This window comes from Leptopilina heterotoma, unplaced genomic scaffold (assembly GCF_015476425.1).
Source record: "Leptopilina heterotoma isolate Lh14 unplaced genomic scaffold, ASM1547642v1 Lhet_135, whole genome shotgun sequence".
Taxonomy (NCBI): domain Eukaryota; kingdom Metazoa; phylum Arthropoda; class Insecta; order Hymenoptera; family Figitidae; genus Leptopilina; species Leptopilina heterotoma.
In genome coordinates, this window is record NW_025110854.1 from 671307 (window position 1) to 693990 (window position 22684).

General features: G+C 23.4%; 2 protein-coding genes across 3 annotated transcripts; one reads left to right on the top strand and one right to left on the bottom strand.

Moving 5' to 3' along the window:
- Window positions 1-121: 121 nt before the first annotated feature.
- LOC122497612 (alpha-1,2-mannosyltransferase ALG9) lies at window positions 122-7764 on the bottom strand. The gene is made up of 12 exons (XM_043604837.1): window positions 7589-7764; window positions 7283-7421; window positions 6950-7155; window positions 5225-5338; window positions 5017-5127; window positions 4530-4812; window positions 4298-4414; window positions 3950-4172; window positions 1483-1624; window positions 1256-1385; window positions 994-1124; window positions 122-911 (listed from the first exon to the last, which is right to left on the bottom strand). The coding sequence occupies exons 1-12, from the start codon at window positions 7666-7668 to the stop codon at window positions 773-775; spliced, it is 1815 nt and encodes a 604-aa protein (XP_043460772.1). The 5' UTR covers window positions 7669-7764; the 3' UTR covers window positions 122-772.
- Window positions 7765-7907: 143 nt separating this feature from the next.
- Window positions 7908-14223, top strand: LOC122497613 (leucine-rich repeat-containing protein 58). Of its 2 annotated transcripts, none has more exons than XM_043604839.1 (5): window positions 7908-8070; window positions 10644-11123; window positions 11330-11546; window positions 13327-13516; window positions 13744-14223. In XM_043604839.1, the coding sequence occupies exons 2-5, from the start codon at window positions 10651-10653 to the stop codon at window positions 13908-13910; spliced, it is 1047 nt and encodes a 348-aa protein (XP_043460774.1). In that variant the 5' UTR covers window positions 7908-8070; window positions 10644-10650; the 3' UTR covers window positions 13911-14223. The 2 variants fall into 2 exon arrangements, with proteins under 2 accessions (XP_043460774.1, XP_043460773.1); XM_043604838.1 differs by lacking the exon at window positions 7908-8070 and adding an exon at window positions 8848-9103.
- Window positions 14224-22684: the final 8461 nt, after the last annotated feature.

Here is a 22684-nt window from a genome sequence, read left to right on the forward strand (position 1 = left end):
AGAAAAAGAATTCAAAATTGTGTATTAGAAATTTAAAAAATTTTTTACCAAGGCTTTTTAAAAAAAGTCCTCTAATTATTTATTAATTTAATGAGTGTTGGAAAATATGTATTTTTTTTTGTTTACCGACTGTGAATGAACATATTGAAAAATATCGTGGAAATGATTTAATTGAATAGACTGATTAGATTATTGAAAGGATTGAAAAGTTGATTTTTTATGAGGAAAACAATAGAGAAACATCAGCATCTTAATTGAACGTGCGTTCAAATTATTATAAATCAGGACCAGAATTTTACGTAATATTTTTAATACTTTACTACTCGATAGAATGTAGAAATTCTAGTGAACGACAGCGAATTTTTAAGAAATGCAAAATAAATTGTACATGCATTTGATTTGCAAATATGGAAATAAATATATTTGATTTTCATTTATCAAAATGATTATTATCTTTTTAAAAAGCCAGTAAACAAATCTATTTTTTTTTTGTCTTTTATTTCAGATCTTTTTTTTTGTAATAATGACATTTTAAGAAGACGTACAAAAAAATCACAGTTGTAAAAAAGATTTTTTTTTTAAATTACAAAAGGAATAAGTTGACTTAATGTAACATTTAATAACACGTTGAATTGTTTTTTCTATCGTAATCACAGCAAAGATGTAACTAAGTGACACGTCTTGAGTTCTGTTTTTCAACGCCTCTTTTTCTTTTCTTCTTTTTTTTAATGTACACATCCAAATGTTTGTAAATATACGATCATTGTGTAGTTTATAGTATTTTTGTTGGTTTTACTTTGGACGATGTGGTCAACTTGAACTTTGTACTTTGTAATAAATTGTACGAAGCATAAGTGCATAATTTTTTTGGTGCAAATGGAATGTAAAATGCTCGAAACAATGGATGGGATCTAAAACGAAATTAATTTATTTGACATTTAATTATATATTTTAATACAATTAAATATAAATTTCATTTTAAAGAATACTTACTTGGCGGCATTTAAAAATTCAGACGATTTAATGACTAGAAAATTATCTGGCTGATGAGAGTAATCTCTCTCCCAATTTGGTTCGGTACCGAGATCCAAATCAAATATAAAATGACATTTTTCTACATCGAACTGAAAAATTTATTATTATTGAAAAATATCGAAATATTTTAATGATATTAACATTTTTTCCCCTATATTGTTCTTTTAATTTAAAAAGTGGAGCATTTCGAAGAATTTTAAGTAATTTTTTAATAACTTACATAACGCGATGACTCTTCTTTATTCATATCATTGAAATTTGGTTGAATAATACTCGTAGCATTTTCATGATCTAAATAAGGTTGAGGCAATTGTCCCTTAAAATCTGATTCTAAATATTGAAGTTTCCAGCTAAAATTAAGTTTTCAATAAAGAGATTTTCAAAGTAAAAGTGTTACAATAGAATTTGATAATATTTTTTAAATTTTGACAATAGAAAAAAACTTACTTATTCGATGGAAAGAAGAAGGAATTTGGAAAACGATACCATTCCTTCCCCACGCAAAAATTGATATTAACATCCTTTGAAACTAAACCTTCGATTCCTAATTTGTTTGTCTCCATCATTATTTCCATCGGTGCGTAATAACCTATTTTTAAATAATTTTTCATTTAGTTTTAAAAAATTTAACAGTTTTTTTAATTGAATTAATAAATTTATAATAATATTTAAAATTATTATCATTACTAGCAAATGTTACGCACGCTAGCGAGCGAAACATGATATTCAATTTATTATTGTTAGGGGAGAGTGGGGCAAACCGGCCATACCTACGGTTTTTTGACTCTTGTGACTAAACGAATCAACCGATTTCATTTTTCGATGGCTTATTTGAAAGATCATTTAATTGCGCAACTTTTTCCCAGAGGTACCTATACTTTATCTTTTATTGTTTAATTGCTGTGTTAGCTTTAAAAAAATTTGCAAACGGGCCGGTTTGCCCCACCCCCTGGGGTAAACCGGCCACCCCATGGGGCAAACCGGTCAGTTGGGTTTTTTATCTACAATATTGCATTTGTATAATCTACAATAACAACAAACATAAAGAATCATGTGAACAATGGTTGTAATAATGTAAATAATAATACAGGATTGAATTTTAATTAAATAAATAATTTTTTTAAATAACAAAAAAAAGTGTTTGAAATTATCAGAGAAACAATATTAAAGGGTCTAATTATCATTGGAAGATAATTATTTTTCATTGAAAGTAAATATTTTAATGAAAAAAACATTCTAATTAATAATAATTTTTTTGAAACTGTGATACAATGAAAATATCCTATGGCCGGTTTGCCCCACAGGCTCATTTTGAGAATAAATATTTGTTTAAAAGAAACGCTTTGCAAATTCATCAAAGTTTTTGGTGGTAAATATTCCTGAGGTGTGTACCTTCAAAACCCAAGACCTAATATTTGGAAATATTACACAATTTCCTTAAAAATTCCTTAAGAAAAAATGCTTTGCAGGAATTTAATTATTTTCAAAACAATTTTAATTAAATTTCTCGTAAGAATTCAATTTTTTAAAAAAATTTTAATACATTTCGAATAAATTCAATTATTTTCCAAAATCTTTAATAAATCCTTCGAAACAATTCAATTATTTTTATAAGTAGTAAAATTCTTCGCAAGAATTCAATTATTTTTATAAATACTAAAAGTTTCTGCAGGAATTAAATTATTTTTAATCCAATTTAAATAAAATTACACTGATTACACGAAAGAATTTAATTATTTTCAAAATTTCCATAAAATTCAATTTCAACAAGAATTTAAAATTCTCTAAAAATAATACAATTATTTTTTTAAAAGTATTTTAAAACAATTCTGTGTGAAAATTAAATTACTTTCATGCAATTTTTAAATATATTCGGCCAAAAAATTGAAAGAATTCAATTATTTTCAAAAACAAATAAATTTCTTCTGATGAATACAATTATTTTGAATATGCTTAATTTTAATAAAATTCTTTACATAAATTCAATTATTTTCAAAAGAACTTCAATTTGAATTTCTCGAAAGAATTTAATTATTTTCAAATATTTCTTATAAAAATTCTTCAAACCAATTCAATCATTTCCTAAAATTTTAATAAATTCTTCGAAACATTTAAATTATTTTTTATAAATAGTAAAATTCTTCGCAATAATTCAATTATCTTTATAAATATAGTAAAATTCTTTGCATAATTCAATTCTTTTCAAAACAATTTTAATAGAATTCCTAGAAAGAATTTAATTATTTCCAAATATTTAGGTACATAAAAATCATTTATTTCCTAAAATTTTAATAAATTCTTTGGAACAATTCAATTATTTTTATAAATAGTAAAATTCTTCGTAAGAATTTAATTATTTTTATAAACATTAAAATTCTTCTCAGGAATTCAATTACTTTCAATACAATTTTAATAAAATTCTTTTTCATAAAATTCAATTGCTTTCAAAATTTTCAATTAAAACTGTTACAGAAACTCCATTATTTTAAAAAAATTCAAAGAAATTCTTCAAAATATTTTAATTAGGATTTTTAAAAATTTTAATAAAATTCTTCGCGAGAATTCAATTATTTTCATAATTGAATATTTCATAAATAAAAAAAATTCTTCGAAGAAATTCAATTATTCTTTTAAAATTTTTTGGTAAAATTCTTTGCAAGAATTCAATGATTTTCAATACATTAATTTTAAAATTGAAAATATTTAAACAGACATTTTTTTAAAAAGTTCGGAAACAGAAAAGCAAACAGCAACTAACTTCAAACTGCGAACAGATTACCGGAATACAACGATTATTCATGTAGAAGATTATTATTATTATTATTATTATTATTATTATTATTATTATTATTATTATTATTATTAACTTAAAGAATATTATTTTTGTTCAATAAAAAATTGATATTTTCTTTACCTCGATGTAAGGCGAAGGTTCTTGACAATCCCATAAGTCCACATACCAATATCGCTGCAATTGTGATATGCGGTGTAAATTGTAAATAATGTGTATTGCGCTTTTGAGCAGGAAGTGGCTTTAATGTTGTTCGAACAAAAAAATACAGTTTTTGTAAAATATCAAGTGAAATTGCTCCCGCCAAGCAAATCATGGGATAAATTGGAAAGAGAAAGCGCTCCTCCTGGAAATACGTAAAAGAAACAAATTTAAGCTTAAAACATAAAGAAATTAATGTATTGAAATATTTTTAAATTAAAAGAAATATTTTGAAAATGTTTATTAAAAAATTTTTTCAAAATTTCTTACTTTGTGCGATTGTAGAAAAAAGACGACGATCCAACTATAAAGTGGTGCCAATGAATAATAATACGGTAAACATAAACTGTGCCGAGGTTTCGCGGGAACAACAGCCCAAGCTAAAATCTAAATATAATATTTTTGTTATTATTCTCCTTTTTAAAATAATATTTTCATTAAATTTTTTATTACTTGTTAAAATAGAAATGACTTTTTTTGAAAATAAAATAAAATGACTCACCAATAAAAAGGGAGCAATCAAAGCTCCAATAAATATAAAGTTGAAATTTAAAAAGCCATTTATGAAATAAAAACTAAATGGCTCAGTGCCATAAATATTTGGTCCATGTTCAGTGAAAATATTGTACAAAACAATATTAAGTGGAGCTATAACAAGTTTTCCAAAGTGCATTGAATCCACCCATATCATTGGCAATAAAATGACAACAGCCGAAAATAAAGACCATTTAATGAATTTGCTCCATTCTTTTCTGTTTATCAGCATATCCAGTGCGATTGGAAGTCTGTATTTCGAAAAAGAATAAATATTAATTTTTCAACTCGCAATCTGATCTATTCTTCTGAATTTTTTTTTTTACAAACAAAAGCATAATTTAATAAAAACAATTGTTTTAAATTCAAATTTTCAACAACGGATCGGAAAATTAAAATTTAGACCTGAAAAAAATAAAATTAGGAATATTAAAAATTTCACTAAAACAATTTACCCAAGTAATGCAGCAAATGGCCAACCGAGTAAAGCTGACACTGCAGTTGCAAATATAGCGAATTCATACTTTCGTGTGTACCACGCTGATATGGCAACTGTACTCAAGTACCTGCAAACAAATATTTATTTAAAAAAACGTACTTTTGGATTAAAAATTAAATTTTTTTAATTAAAAATATTCAAATTTTTCGAGCGCTTAAACATACATTGAAAACGAAGATGGCAAAAAGGCTGCACTCGATATGTACATTCCGGAACTAAATAATAGAAAAACGAGTGTCATACGAGCGACATGAACACCAAATTCTCGACATACATTTCTGAAAAGAAAAACAAATTACAAATACAATAAATTTCACTTTATACAATTTTTACTTTTTGATGATACTTTAACAATATGTTTCGAAGTTGTTATTTTTTTATTCGGAAATTCTTCAAGTCCACTTTATAATGCTTTTAATATTTAATTATAATCTAAAATTTTAACTGAAATTCATTTTTAAAACAATTTTTATTAGTAAATTCTACGAGAATTTAATTATTTAAATACAAAAATAAATAATTTATTAATTTAATGTTTCTTCAAATTAAATTCTTATAAAAAATTTTGTCAACAATTTTTAAATAATTCAATTCTTTAGACAAAGTTTAATAAAGTTTTTAAGAATAATTACATTTTTCGAGGAATTTGATTAAAATTACATTAAAAACAATTGAAATTCTGCGATGAATTTTATTATTACTAAAAATAATTGAATTCCTAAAAGAATTTTATTATTATTATTATTATTATTATTTATTTATTATTATTTATTATTATTTATTTATTTTATTATTATTAATTTTATTATTTACGAAAGTAATTGAATCCCTGTAAAATTTTTATTATTTATGAAAGTAATTGAATTATTGCGAAGAAGTTTTAAAAAAATTTGCAAATAATTGAATTCCTGTAAAAATTTTTATTATTTATGAAAATAATTGAATATTTACGTAGAATTTTATTCAAATTTTTTTTTAATAATGGAATTCTTTCGGAAAATTTTATTAAAATAGTAGATATTGAAAATGAGAAAATTTTTTAAAATAATTGAAATTTTGACAAAAATTTGATTAAAATTTTGGAAAATAATTGAATTTCAGAGAAGAATTTTATTGTTTATAAAGATAATTGAAATTTTGACGAGAATTTAAAAAAATTTTTGAACACTAATTGAATTTCTGCGAAGAATTTTATTACTTTTGAAAATAATTGAATTACGGACTTGAAGCAAATTTAAGGACCTTTACATTTATTTGTGAATATTGTCTTCAATTTTTTAATTTTACGAGACATTCATAATTTAAAAAACAAAAATATTTTATTATTATGCCTTTTTCACTGAAATTAAGATTTGAAAAAATTTCAAATTTCAATAATTTATAAGAATTACTACTTTGCAAAATTATTATCATAATTTCAATTCAATTATTTTCTAGAATTCCTAAGTAAAATTCTTTTCTAAATCAATTATTTTTAATAATTTTTGAGAAAGTTCTATGAGAATTAAATTATTAAAAGAAAAAAAGAAAGTTCACCTAAAATTTAATTTAATACTTTCAAAGATTGTGAAATATGTTTATTATTTTTTTAAAAATTCAATCCACATTTATTCAACCAATTCTTAGTCAATTGTGAAGCTTTTCGTCCATCGACAATGGACCTCTTCAGACAATATATGGAAATTGCAAATTATTTTTTAACATAATTTTAACGGATTTTTAATTTAATTTTCAAAGATTGTTAGACACCAAAGTCCTGAATTTTCTTATGAATTCAAAAAATTTAATATTTTTCCAGTAATTTTGATAAAATTCTCTGACTTTTCCCTTACCTGTGGCAACCCTGAAAATGTACTATAAAGAAATTTTGAAGAAAAATAAAAACTCACTTGTAGAAATAAACTTCCGACAGTGCAGAGCCCACAGCCAAGAGACAGCGCATAAAATAAAAAACAAGAACAGGATTTGGCTCCAATAAATAATGATATAATTTTGCCGGTACCACGTGAATTAATAAATAAATATACGATCTTAATGCATACTGAGGACTGTATTCCCATGTTTGTTGACCATTACCATAAAGTAAATAATGACTCTGTAATGAAAGGAAAATTATTTACAAATTACACGAAACTACACATTTATTACCAATTAAGGTAATTTTTAAGTTTTTATACTTATTTACTCCCCCCGTCATTTAACAATTGAAAATAAATACTCACAGGTTCCCAATAATTGTACGTCTCATCACAGTCTGTTATGTGACTCCACATTGCGGAGCAAAACCTAGCTGATAATAATAATTTAAATGCCGTATCACCACCTGGATATACAAGTCGAATATCCGATGATTCTTCAGATCTAAAAAGAAAATTTTTTTAAATCCCTTTTTCAAAATATAAATATTTCTAAAATTGTAAACATAGGTTAGCCGGTACGAAAAGGTGGTTTTTTTCCTTCATTTCATCAATGAATTTAAAATGATAATGAATGGGAATATTTTATTGGTGTTTATTTATCAAACTTACTTTGACAATTTACGGGCATTGTTTTTCTTTTGATCCTTTTTTATATAAAAGAGTTGTCTTTGACGTACACCAGGCGCCATTTTTTATTGTTTGCACTCCTCGCTCGCCTCGCTCGCCTCGCTCGCCTTCTCGTTCCTTCTGAAGTGAGCTGAATATCGAAGAGAGTCGAAATTATCTATCGAAACGATAGACGTCACTTTCTCATTGATTGATTCAAATTTGCGCGCCATAAATGTAGCCAATGGGCGGGTTCTGTTGTAACACGAGCGAATGTAAACAACTCTACCTAACCTCATTATACTTAAAAAATTGCCATCCTGAATCTTGTAAAAACCAGTTTTCTATAATTATAAAACGTATTTTCTGCATATTTTATAGATGTAAATTATGTGTTTTGAAGAATTTTGTAAAGCTGCTATCGTCGAGTGTTTTCGTTTGATTTTTGTTGAAATTGTGTGATTGACGTGATTAACAAATGACAGGTATAAACGCGCACATTTATTTTCCCCAAAAATGTGCATTTTTTTATTTTCTACCTTTTTATTGTTTTTATTACAATAATATAATGGAATAAAAAAAAATTATATTGTTAAAAAGAAAATCAACACTTAGGTTTTATTTTTGATTTTTTGTAAAAAATGTTAGGATTTTTTCTTTTTTTTTTAACTTTGGAATAAATACTTGAAAATACGAGGAAAGTGTGTTTCTACTTTTATGAAATAGGGTCAATAGAATTTACTTGTTGCAGTTGAAATTATTTCCATGCTGAGTTAAATTTATAAATTTTTGAGATTTGTATCAATTTAATACGAATTCTCTGATTTGTCTTTTTTTTATTTTTTGTTTTTTATAAGAGAAATCACACTCGGCTAGTGAATGCAAAGTTTACCTTGTTTATTCCTCCTCTTGTCTAAAGTAAATATTTACTTATTTGTCAGGTAGTTTTTATAGGAAAACTACGATATTTTACACTTGACATTATATAATGAAATTAAAAATTTAAACAATTATAGAAAATTTTATTTCGATTTACAAAAAATTATTAAAAGAAATGAGTAAATTTGCTATTTATTAAATACAAAGAGAGTAATAATAGAAATGAAAATTCACGATTACAATACAATAATTTATGCTTTCAATAATGAGACTGCGAAATATATGTAAATTAAACATGATATAAACGCATTTAAATGGTTAGGAGGGATCACTTTAAAAATAAAGCCCCACTTAAAAATGATACTGATAACGGAGCATAAAGTTTGCTAGTTTCCTTTAGTTTCCAGACAGACATCACATTAGACAGACAACAAATTTATCATGGGGGGTCTCAACAGCCGATTCATATTTTATTCCCAGTGTCAATAACAAAAAATAAAAGTTATATTATTTGAGAAAAAAAATTTTTTCTCTTGCAATGGTTGACTTATTTTTCAATTTAAAATTAGTGAGTTCTTCCATTGTAGTGTAAATTATCAAGTGTACTTAACTGATCAAATAAAGCAGATGCCAAATTAGGTAAATCTTGATAAAAATACTGTTTTTTATTAAAAAAATAATTCTTCAAAATGGCAAAATTAATTAGTTTTATTTTTTTTAATTAATTTTCTCAATTCACTGAGATTGTTTATCAATTTAATTTAATTAACTAATTAAATTTTGAATACTTAAAATTAATTTCTTTTCTTAAATCCTATTTTACAAAATGAGAAAAGTTTAGTAAAAATTCGAATGATAAGGCAATTGAGTAAATAAATTTTTAATAAAAATATTCTTTTCATAAAATATAACGCTGTATATTCTAGATTTAATGATGATAATTGAGAAAAAAATTAATTCTCAGAAAAATCTTGGAATAAAAAATAAAACTTAAACTGTATACACGATAACTATTGATGACGTTAATAAAAATATGAATTTCAATAAAAAAAGAAAATTAATATTTTTGTTGAAAAGAGAAAAAAATTGAAATCATTCTAAAAGGAAAAAAATTGCTTACGTAAATAACTTTCTAAAAAAGTATGACTGTGAATAAAGTAAAAATTTTACTTTAACTTTAAATATAGGTAGAAATAAATTTTAGTAACAAACTAAAGAAATTGAACAAAAGTTTATAAATGTAAATTATATTTTTTTCAATATAAATCTTTTTTGCTACGATAATAACTTTTTTGTACTTTGAAGTATCAATTATTTAGAAATCATTCTATTTATAAAAAAAACAATAAATAATCATTGCAGAAAAATGTAAAATTCGGAAAAGATAACAAATTTTTGTAAAAAATTCAAAAATTAATTCAAAAATTAATTTTCAATTCCTATAAAGAAAGTTTTACAATTTTTTTCTCGGATAAAATATTTTCTCTTGATAATATAAAATACAGAAAATATTCTAACATTATTATAATTACATTGAATAAAGAAACATTAATAAGAAGCAGGAAAAATTGTATTTATTGTGAAATTGAACTGATAAGATAAATGTGACAATAATTGTTACATATTCTTGTGTGGGCTTAAAACCCAATATCTATATCTCAATTGTTTCTATTTCATTAGCTTTGATAAATTGCTAAAATGTTTTTCAACTTCTTTTTATTTTTGCAAACAGGAAAATGCTCGAAATTGCCATTTTAGAGTTTTGCAGAAAAATAAACAAAAAACCACCCAATTGTATAGTTATACTTTTAGGATAAATTATGAAACTGATATTTCTTGCCTTCTATTCTTTTCTCTTATCTTGCGCTTTTTGTTTAAAAAAAAAGAAATTCCAAAGTGATGAAAATTAATCAGTCGTTTCAAGTGTTAAGTCTTTATAGCAATGTATTTTTAAAGATTTGCAATTTAAATAATAATAATAATTACTCCTGAAACGCATTTTTCATTTTTTTTTGCACAAATCAAGTAATACGAAATTGAAATAAAAAATTTACAAATTAAATTAAATTTTTGAATCTGTTATTCTAATTATATTTATTGGATATTTTTTTATTTGTCGAAAAATTGCACATCTTTGCAAAGTGTAAAATAAAATATTAACAATTATTTTGATTTACAGGTAAAACATGGAATGTTACACATCAAGTGATTCAGATTCAGAATCTGGAAATAAAACATTGGATCTCTCATATTTGATGTTGGATACAAATGTTTTGAATGAACATTTTCTCTGTACAAATTCACCGGAAAATTTGGATACAATGCTATTGTATCAAAATCGTTTGACAACAATACCGCCAAGTATTGTTAGATTCATTAATTTGACAACACTCGACGTATCGAATTGTGGACTCAATGAATTACCACATTTTCTTGGTGCTCTATCAATAAGTTGTTTAATTGCTAAAAATAATAATTTAACGAATAGTTCATTGCCAAAGGGCTTTGAAAATTTACCGGGTTTAAGGGAACTCAATTTAAGTGGTAACAGACTCACTGAATTTCCTGAACAAATTCTTGATCTTGTCGAATTGAAGTTCCTCTATCTCGGTGGCAATTCTATTTCTGAAATTAATAAGGATCTCTGGAAATTGCAACGGTAATGAAATAATTTACTTTAGACGGAAGGAAACGATATTTGTAAAAATAAAATTATTTATTCAATCTGTTATTATTAATATTATTATTATTAAATTATTAAAATTACATTAGTAAGCTTTTTTAAATAATAATTAATAAGTAATTTATTCTACGGAGTATTAGAAGGTGTTTTCTTTGTTTGATTATAACTAAATTTATTTTTAGATTACAAGTATTGTCCATGGGAGGAAATCGATTGACGGAAGTTCCATCAACTTTGGGCAGATGTACCGCACTGCAAGCTTTGGTACTTTGTGATAATATGCTAGAAGGCCTACCTAGTTCAATAGCGAATTTAAAGAATTTAAAATCGTTATTACTCCATAAGAATCATTTGCGAACACTTCCGACTGAAATCATTACACTTAAAAATCTCACAGAGGTATTCGGCTATTTAAACTTACATTTTTATTAAATAACCATTTTTTTTCACTATTCTTGATTAATTCATTTATCAAATTTAATGAAAGCAAAGTTAAATAACGAAATTTAATTAATAACTATTTAAATTTCTTATGTCTCTTTTTACTATTAATTCACTTTTTATTAAATTATAAAATAAAATAAAAATAATAATAATAACACAGATTTTTAATATCTTTGAAGTTTTAAACGTTCAAATGAACGAAAAAAAAAACAAAATAAAATTCAATTTTTCTTTTCGATATTTTCCAATATTTTAATGAAAAGTTAAAAAATAAATTTAACATTTATTAAGAGAATAATTAATTTTTTTATTGTGCAATTGAATATTTTGCACTAAAATTCAAATTTTAAAAAAAAGGAACCAAAAAATTGTTCATTTGAACTTTTAGAACTTAACACCAAGTCGAAATCCTCATCGTTGATCAAGGAAAAAATTTTTTAATAATAATATTACTTAATAATACCGTAAGAATGTGACACGAAAATATATTAAAGAGGAAGATTTTTTTTGTTTTAACAATAATAGTTGTATATTCATTAAAAATAATGTTCAAACACTTTATTTAAATTTTTTTCGTTGATCAACATTGTGGATTTCAACTGCGTCTTCAGCGACATGATTTTCATGATTTTGAATAATTCTATGTTAAATGTTCCAAAAATGTTTGTTTTGGACATTTTTATTAATTTTTTCTTTAATTTTCAAAAACGGTATCTTACAGTACGCATTCTCAGCTTTAATATTCATTTTTAAAACTTAATTTAAGATGATTTTTAAAGAATTTATGAATATTTTGAATTTATGACATTTAACTGTTTGTTAAGATCAAAAAAATCGGAGTGTACACAAGAAAAGGTAATAAATAAAAATAATAACATTTTTTAAACGTATAAACTTTTTTTCTAAATGGCTAAATAATATAAATCCAAAACTTCATAACTTCTTTAAGTTAAGAATTAAATTTTAAGAATTTACGATTTTTGAATTAAGAAATTAGGAAAAATATCGTAAATTAATTTTTAAAAATGTGTTTTAAATCTGATAATGCGCTGGTGGTTATTCCACTTCAAAAAATTGCAGAAAAAATTTACAAAAATAGACAAAACAGCCATTTTTTAGACATTAAACCTAGTTACTCAAAATCTTGACGTGTTGGACGATTTTAGAGACAAAAATTCGTAATCATTGCGAAAAAATCTACAAGAATTATTTACTATTAATTAGCACCAAAAAACAAATAATAATAATATTAAAATTTAAATCTTTATTCCATATTAATAATCGTTATATTCTAGTAAAATGTTCGCAGTTTGAAGTTTGTTTTTGTTTGCAATATTTTTTTCTTGCGAAGTATTTATCAAAAAATTGGAAAATAATTGAATTCTTTCAATAAATTTGTTTAAAATTCTATTGAAAATAATTTAATTCTTGCAAAGAATTTCATTATTTATGAAAATAATCGATTTAGAAAATAATTGAATTCCTGCTAAGAATTTTACTAATAAAGAAGAATAATTAATTATGTAATTAATAAGTGAATTTTTAAAATTTTGAGTATGAAAATATTGAAATAGAATATCACGTTTCGCGTGCATAACATTTGCTAGTTATTTTCTAATTTTTATTCATTTTGTTAATGTTTTTAATTCTTTAAAAATTTTTCTGATTAATTTAGTTACATATTTTTTTTAATTATCGTATTATTAATGTAATTAATTTATTTATAAATTTGAAGCTTTCCTTGCGAGATAATCCATTGGTCGTGAGATTTGTATCGGACATGACCCATGATCCACCTGCGTTATTAGAATTGGCAGCGAGAGTTGTCAAAAGTAACGATATTACCTACGATGACGAGGAGATACCAAGAAATTTAATTGAATACTTGAACAGTGGTCATCGATGCGTAAATATTAATTGTCAGGGTAAGTAAACGTTTAATTATTTTTTCTTCCTTCTTTTTCTATTAATTTAGAAAAATATATTTATCATTTTCTATAATATTTAATAATAATTCAAAATTTTTTTCTTCGTTACTCTCAATATTTTTAATATTGTTGTATAATTTGTAAAATACGAAGATTAATATATAGTTAATATTAAATTTTAATATACACTGTTGAATAGATTTTAATAATTTTTTCCCTTTTAGGAATATTCTTCGATAATCGAGTGGAACATGTGAAATTTGTCGATTTTTGCGGCAAATATCGTTTACCACTGTTACAATATCTTTGTAGCAGTAAATGCATTGATCCACGTGATGGTGAGGAGGAAATGGTCAGCGGTGCAATGATCAGAAAAGTTCTTCTTGGCTAGAAAATTGTTAACAAGAAGAACAAAAATTTGATCTCCCAATGCAAGTAAAGTTTTTAATTATTTTTTTTTAAGTTTTTAAAAAAATACAAAACGAACCTTATTAAGTGGGACAACATACGTAGGAAGATAATTTTATCGTCAAGAATAATAAATAAAAATGTACAAAGCTAAAGTCCGCAAAATTTTTAATTGCGAAAAATTAAAAAGAATTTATTTTTAAAATAAATCAATTTATCTGTCATATCAAGGCACGTGTTATTCCCTGTTCAGAACCTTAAAGGGACAAAATACCCGTCAATATAACCCTTTCAAAGATCTCAACGTTTTGGATGCAAAAAACGGATTTTTTATATGATGATTGTTTTGTAAAATTTTATTAGAATTATATATGTGATGAAAGATATCCACATTGTTTCCATATATTGTCTGAAGAGGTCCATCGTCGATGGACGAAAAGCTTCACATTTGACATAAATAATCGTTTGAATAAATGTGGATTGATTTTTTAAAAAACAAATAACATCTTTTACTATATTAGAACAATGCAAAAAAGTTAAACATCTTTAAAAATTTATTTTTAAGTTAATTTTTAATTAATTTAAGTTAATTCATTCGTTTAATTTTTGTACAAACTTTCAAGAAATTAACTTTTTTTAAAGTTCAATATATAATTTAAATTTGAAGCTAAAACAATAAAAATTTATCTTTTGTAACTAAATTCGATTTATTCTATTCTTTAATAATAATGAAATCTCATTTAAAAAGGTTCGACTGTATATAAAAGAAGAAAAAAATTTTATTTTATATTTTTTAAATATAAAAAATAAATAATTCAACACGCTATAAAATGTGTAATGTGTAAATTTTAGAAAATACAAATTGAGGGGGATTTCTTTAAGGCTGTGTTTAATTAGCGAATAATTTACGTTTATATTTTTATACAAACTATATAGAATTCGAAAAATCCCCCTCCAAAAAAAGAATTCTTTTGAATTAACAAAAAAAAAAACGGTGTTAATTCTATTTTTAAAAAAGATTTTTTAATAAAAAATCTTTTCAATTAAGTAAACAATTCACATCAATTATTATGATTTCCATCAATTCAATATTTACAATAATAAATGTAAAATTAATAATTATATATAATTTATAACATTATAAGAAACATTAGAAAGTAAATTATAAAAAATATATTAATTAAAGAAAAATTTGAACAGAAATTAAAAAAATGTTTTTCAATTTTCTTTTTAAAAAAACGAAAGCAAAATATTGGACGGATAATAGACGCAGTTCAAATAACGTTATTGTTAATATTTTATTGTTAAATAAACCACAAAAATGTACAGTAATAATGGTATTATTATTATTATTATTATTATTATATATAGCAACTCCATAAACGGAGGCAATCGATTCTCGCGTTAACACATTCAAATAGTATGCTACAAATATTGTACGAACTATATGTGTGTGTGAAAGAGTTTCAGTTTGAGAAGAAAAAACAAGAAAAAAAAATGATAAAAAAATAGAATCAAATAAAAGAGAGAAAACATGATAGGTATTTATAATAATTATTTTATATTTGTAGAATGACATAGTAATAATCATAATGATAATAATAGTAATCATAATTAATTTATATATATTTATATAATATTCGCTACAATATTAGCATAATTAGTGTAATTTTTTTTTTAATAATTATATACAAACACATATACATAAAAATTGTCATGTTTCCTTTATTTATATAATTATTTTCATGTTTATATTTATGTATTTGTGAATGTATAATATGCTCTTTTCTTTTAATTACGATATTTTCCATTTATTCAAATTATTTCATTCGATCATTTTACTTTCTCATATATAATTTTTATGGAGTTATTTCTTGTCCAAAATTTAAAAATGGACGAACACCATTTATTTATATATTTATATAATTCTCTCTCTTTCTCTCCACGAATATTCGCTAATTTTCTGTTTCTCTCTTTCTCTCATTCTTTTCATTCACACGTAATTATCTCATATAGGCTTCTTGTTTTTTTTTCTTCGTAGCGAATATTTTTTTTTTTTTTTTCATTGCGTCGCTAATATATATAGGTATTATTTTATCTAATATCATACAATCATGATGAATAAAGATTTATCCAAAATTTTTTTATAATTCGACTTGGATTTCTTTCTCGTACGATTTTTTCTTTTTTGAAAAAATTTTATTTTTTAGTTCGTCGTTTTTCATTGTCACAAATATATATATTTTGTTTAGGGTTTTTTTTTGGGAAAAAAAAACTTTTTCGTTATTTGTTCTTTTTATTGGTTTTTTTTTTCTTTTTTGTTGATATAGTGCGTTCAACAATGGGCGTCAAGGAATCGGTTCCTTGTCCTGTATTTTACAACTAGAAGCGATTGATTTTTTTTTCACTGAAAAATTTTCGCTAGGTTATTATTTCTCATGGCTTAGGCTCTCAAAAAATTTTAATTCTTTTTTAATATTTTCAAAACCTTCTTTTACTCTTGTTCTTTGAGAATCGAATATTTTTTTTTGAATTTCTATAAAAAAAAATTTTCTGAAAATGAAAAAAAGTGGCAAATTGAGATTACAAATTTGCCGCCTCGCACTGCGCGCATGATCCATAGATCCTAACGCTTTATTATTATTATTATTATTATTTTTATTTTTTGAAACGCAAAACTCGAGATTTTCTTCGAGACAAAATTGTGAAATGATTTTCACACTATTGAGAGGAATTGTTTCTTTTTCGCCCCCCCTTTAATATACAATTGATATTTTTAATCGACCAGTGATCTACTTAATAAAATTGTTAGAAATTGAAATTAATTTGGTCGATAATTTTATTTTTTTTTTCAAAAAAACGACATAAATACAAGTATAGTTTAGGGGGGTGATTGCGAATCTTATAATCTTTAACTACACATTTGGTACTTATCGCAATGGCTTTTTTCTTTTCACAAAATTTCAGAAAATTTGAAATTAAATTTGTATTTAAGTAAAAGAAAAATTCTCAAGAAGATGTTTTTCAATTACAAAAAACATCAAATTTTCTTCTTGAAATTTTTTTTTTCATTTTTCAAAATGAATTCTTTTTTCATCAATATCTTCAAATTATTTTTTTCATCGACTGGAACCGACAATATGTAAATTATTTTTTGGAAAAAAATTACTTTGAAACTATTAAAAAGAATCCTATTTTCATTCGAATTATTTTTTCGTAAATAAAAAAGAAAAAAAGAGAGAAAAGTCAAGTGAGAAAGAAAGTAATAAAAAGGGAAAATAGTTTTTACAAAATTTTTTAGAATTATAATTTTACATTTCTAAAGAATAAAATAATAGCTAATATTAATAATAAATGTAGAAATTTATCAAATTTGTTAACATTCGAAATTTTTATAATTAACTTGTTATTTATTATCAGTCTCTCTCTACTAAATTGACAAGTTAATTATTAATAAACAAGATAATAATTTAACTTGCAATTTTTCTTCAGAAAAAAAATAAATTATATACTAAAATCGTTTACATAGAAGGTTAATTAAAAAACTATTAACTAAATTAGTAAAATGTAAGAAATAATATTGCAATATAAAACCACACACGCTTTTTAAATAAAAAATTAAATTCCTTTTTCAATTGCATTCGTTCGAAGGAATTTTATCCATAAAAAAATTAATTGATAATTAGATTTTACATTGAAAATCTATTCAATTCGATAATAATCTAGTTACAATTTTTAATATAATAAAAAATTTTTAATCTCTAAATTAGGTTTCATTCTTTATATAAAAAATCAAATTCAAATTACTTTTTTAAAAATGGAAAAATTAAATTTTCTTTCATGAAATTAAAAACTTTTCTAATTTTCTAGAAATTAGAAATAAAAATATTAATTAAATTTTATTTTTTGTCTAAAAATTATTGTAGTACATTTTTTCTAAAAGTTAATCTTTCCAAAAATTTAGTCAGTTCTAAAAATTTATTTTATATCTAGAAAAAATTGTATATAAAAATTTTGGATATAAAAATTTTTTTTTCCATTAATTTAACTAAGAAAATTTTGTGATAATTTTAATAATGATAAAAATTAATTTTTAAATTAATTCTATAAAGTAAAATTCCATCGACTTACAAAAATTGCCAAAATCGTCGATTCCAGTTTCTGATAAAATTAAGATAATGCTTTGTTTCTAAAGAAAACGAATATTTTTTACAATTCTCTCCTTTTTTTTTTTTTGCTTAAGTCTTAATATTATTATTTTTCCGCATTTTTTTACGATATGGCTGCCATTGACTTTGCCTACTTACAGTGTTTATTATAGTCTACGTTTTATGTTAAAGTGCTTGGTTTTATTTTACTCTGTCATCGTTTTTATTTTCTTTAAGCCTATATACACAGAATAAACGTTATTATATAATCGACAGTGCGAGGAACTCAGAATGTGTGAAATTATCATTTATTTACTTGTTTTTTTTTTTTTTAATTTTATACCTCGCAGGTAAAATTGGTCTCTAAAATTGCATTTTAACATCGAGTGAATCTTGATCTGCGTGCAACTTTTTTTTTGTTTCCTACACGTTTAAATTTAATCGTAAAAGTATAATAATTACATATCTAAGTTTTCGTGTTATTTTCCGATAGCACTTTTTTTACGCATTTTAGCAATTTCGTGTGTATTATTTACAGATACAACTCTTGTTTTTTTCTTTTTTTTTTTAATCGATTTGTATATAAGTTTATCGAGGTCTTTTCACGTTCTCAAATCTCCAAGACTTCCTTTTTATTTTTTTTTTTATCTATAATAATTATTATGTATACTTAAAAAGTGGACCGTTTTATTCGTAATGAAAATTCGCTTTGGTCTATTGAAAAATGGTTTAAATTTACAAAATATTCGTCGGTAAAATTAGGAAATGTTTAATTTCAATATTTAGAAAATAAATTATTTTCATTTCAAAAAGTCTTAAAAAATTGTGAAAATATTCTTTGACTTGATATTCGTTTCCTTTTCAAAGCTTTTAAAAACTTTTTTATTTCTTTTCTTTTATCAAATTTTCTTTCTTTAAAACTTTCTGCTTTTAGGAAATATGTTTTTCTGTAAAGGTTTTTTCTTGGGGGAATTTTGCTTTTTTTTTGTATTTTGAAAATTATAATTGGAACGCATTTTTTATCCCTCGGCTTGAAAACTTTATTTAAACTTAAATGCTAACTTCAAAATTTAGAATTTTTCCACTTTTATGGATTTTTGTTACTATTTTTTTTTCAAAATTACGTTTTAATTTTTTTACATACATAAAAACAATTTTAAAGAATTAAAATCTTTTACAGGAGAAAAATATCGAAAAAAAAGAAAAATATTTTCACCAAAAAAATGTAAATGGAAAAAATTAAAAATTTCGCGAGGAATGTCTAAATACTATATTATTAACATTTTTATGTAGTTATAAATTCCGTAGAAATTATAATCGTTCATCACAAAGTGACGTATATTATCATCTACGTCAATGACACGAGTCGAAAGAAATTTTATTTTTTTTTTTTTTTGCAACTTTGTATGACAGCTTTAAAGCAAGCGCGTGTTTGATTATAAAAGGAAAAACAATATCTTAAAAAACAAAATTCAAAATTTCACAAAAGTGCACAAAATGAAATAAATCAGGAATTTATTTATAATAATTGCATTTCAATTATTTATTAAATATTTATTAATTAATAATTTACGTAAGATTATTCGTATAGTTTAAAATATTTCTTAATTTGAAATTTATTTCTCTAAATAAATAATATTCTCTAAAAAAATCCCTAAAATTTAGGTTTAGGGAAATTTACCAAATTCTCTTTTTTACATTTTTTACTCAAAAAAATAATTATTAAAAATTAACGAATAAAGATTCGTTAATCATTATTTTTTTATTTTAGAATTAGGATTATTAATCGAAGTATTATTATTTTTAATTATTCGTAATTTCTCCTATTATTCTTAAAAAAAGCAATATTTTTTGAAAAAAATGATTTGAGAAAATGAGTTGAGAAAAAATTAATTTATATTAATAATAAAGATATTAACTGAAAAAATAATAATAACAATAACAATGTCAGTATTAATAACAATTTTTTGTTACTTGAAAGTAGTTACAAAGTTTTTGTTACTATTATTAATATTTAACAATAAATTCCTGATTTATTCCAAAGGTTTTTGTAATTTTGTTTATTTTAGCTTCTAAATTACAGCACGAGCAATTTCACTGTATATACATTATGCACAGTCACACAAGGTTCATCACACATGTACACAATAATATGCGCACATATGAATATATATCATATATATTTATACATATATATATTTATAACTTTAATTAATTTATTAATGATATAAACAATTATTACACTTACATTTCGCTAGTTTTTTCATTTTTTATTAATATTTTTTTTTAAGAAGTAGAAGCTAAATGACGTGGAGCGAAGGAGAGTCGGAGATCGTAAAACGGAGGCAACGAAAACCTCGAGCAGTGAGGAATAATATTATTTAATTTTCTCTAAATCGCATTTTTCGTTTTTCATTTAATTCTTTACACAACAGCAGCGTCTCTATAATTAATAATTACTATTATTAAAATTATCTTTAAATATATATGTAGGTATATATACATATATTATAATATATTATATTATGTATAATATATTTTTTATAATATATTTATATATTATATTTATATATTATATTACATAATATATTATATACACCGTATAACATGTATAATATTATAATACATGTATAATAAGTATATACATACATATTTATTCATTTATTTATAATTATTTATATAAAGTATTTATTTATTTATTTATTTATATATATATATAGACTTTCGGTTTTTTTACACGGGCTCTTTTCCCTTTCCCTCAAAAATCCCCACCCTACCCCTTCCCCATTGTCCCAAATGTTGGTTTTTTACATTACAATTATGTAAAATCCAAGTTTTGCTCGATTAAAGCAAAGAAAAAAAGCCGATCGACTCGATCGAAAAAATAAATCGTCTTCTCGGTTTGTTCTGCGCTGTTCGTTGGTGACTGCCTTGAATATTAAAATATGAGTCAAAATGAAAAAAAAATCAAGGCTTATCACAGTCGCCAAAAACTTATACAACGATATCACGCGTTATTATTATCTCTTAAATAAAGTACATAGGGATTTATTACTAATCAAGTAATTCATTTATTATACTTCATATAATTACGATAAATAATAATAATCAACATTCTATATTCGAGTCGTGTGTGTGTGTGTTTTTATGTGTTCTACTCTTTTTTGTAATCGTCGTTATTTAAAACGTTTCATATTCAAAAAATTTGTTTTTCTCGCTGCCTTTTGAAATTCAACAAGAATTTCAATGTGTCTTCTCTATTTAGAGCGCTTGGTACAATTATTTGTTAATTATTTTATATTCTTGTTGGTTTGCACTAAGACGATTGCTTCATTATTTTTTTTTTTACATAAATTGAAAATTTGTCTTCTCGTCAAAAATTGTGGTTAAATGGATAAAATTAATTTTACTACTAAAGACGAAAAGCCAGTTGCTTTACATTGTTTTCATTTCATTTTTTTTTACAAATTGAAATTTGTTTTTTTTCTTCGACAATTTATTATACCTATTAATATGTTAATGAATAAAATAATTTTTTTTTTATAATATCACAAAGTCTCCAGCGAGTACGTTTGAGATCCAAAAGCCGTAGAAAAAGTGATTGACATTTTAAAGAAGAAGAAGAAGAAAATATAGTGTACGTGTTGTGTTTATACGATTAAAAATATACAGCGAAGCTTTGAAATGATTCAAAGTTTCATGCGATCGGAGGAAAGATTAAATAATTTTTTTTTGTAGACAAAACTTGCGTAAAGTTGTGTCCATTTAAAAAAAAGAAGTAAATTGTTAAAATCTTAATGAAAACTATCAACATGGATAAAAATCTAAAATGAATCCTAAGGTTTTTTCACCTCTTTGATCCAGTTCTTTTTTTTATACTTTTCTCGCTTCTTTTTTTTTCTCTTGCTCAAACTCTCTGGCACTTTTTTCCCTCTCTTTCAAAAAGTATTCCATCTGCTTTATTTCAAAAACAGTGATGCAGAAAATTGGAAAAAATTTATTAAAAACCTTTTTTTTTGTATGAATTTATTCTTTTCTTCGTGTTTTCGACATTTTTTCCCTTTGTATTTCCCTCTCACGGGAAAAAAGGAAGAAATAGAAACTCATTTTTTCTATCTAGAAGAGAGAAATAAACAAAGTACAGAAGAAAATTTTTTTTGAAAGAAATAGACTTTATGGACAAATTTTTTAATTATATTTAATTTCCAAAAATTAATTTTTTTTGAAATGCGAGCCAATAATTAATTTTTTTACATTAATCACTTATCATTTTAAGAATTTGTATATTTACTTAAAATTATTCTAAAAAATCAATTTAGTAAATTCATTTTATTATTAATTTGTAAATTACAAAATTCAATTATCAATTTCTAAAAGAAATGAAATCACTTTTTTCAAATTAAATCATTTTTCTTCAAATTAAGTAATAATTAACTTTAACGTTAATTATTCAAATTCTTAAAAATTTTCCAATTTTCAGTATCATTCATGTGCTAAAATTTGTATACCTTAGAAAAAAAAGAAAATAAGATGTGTCTTATTCCCAGCAAAAAAAATGATATTTTGACCGAGGCTACAAGGCTAGTGGATAATGTACAAAAAAAGACAA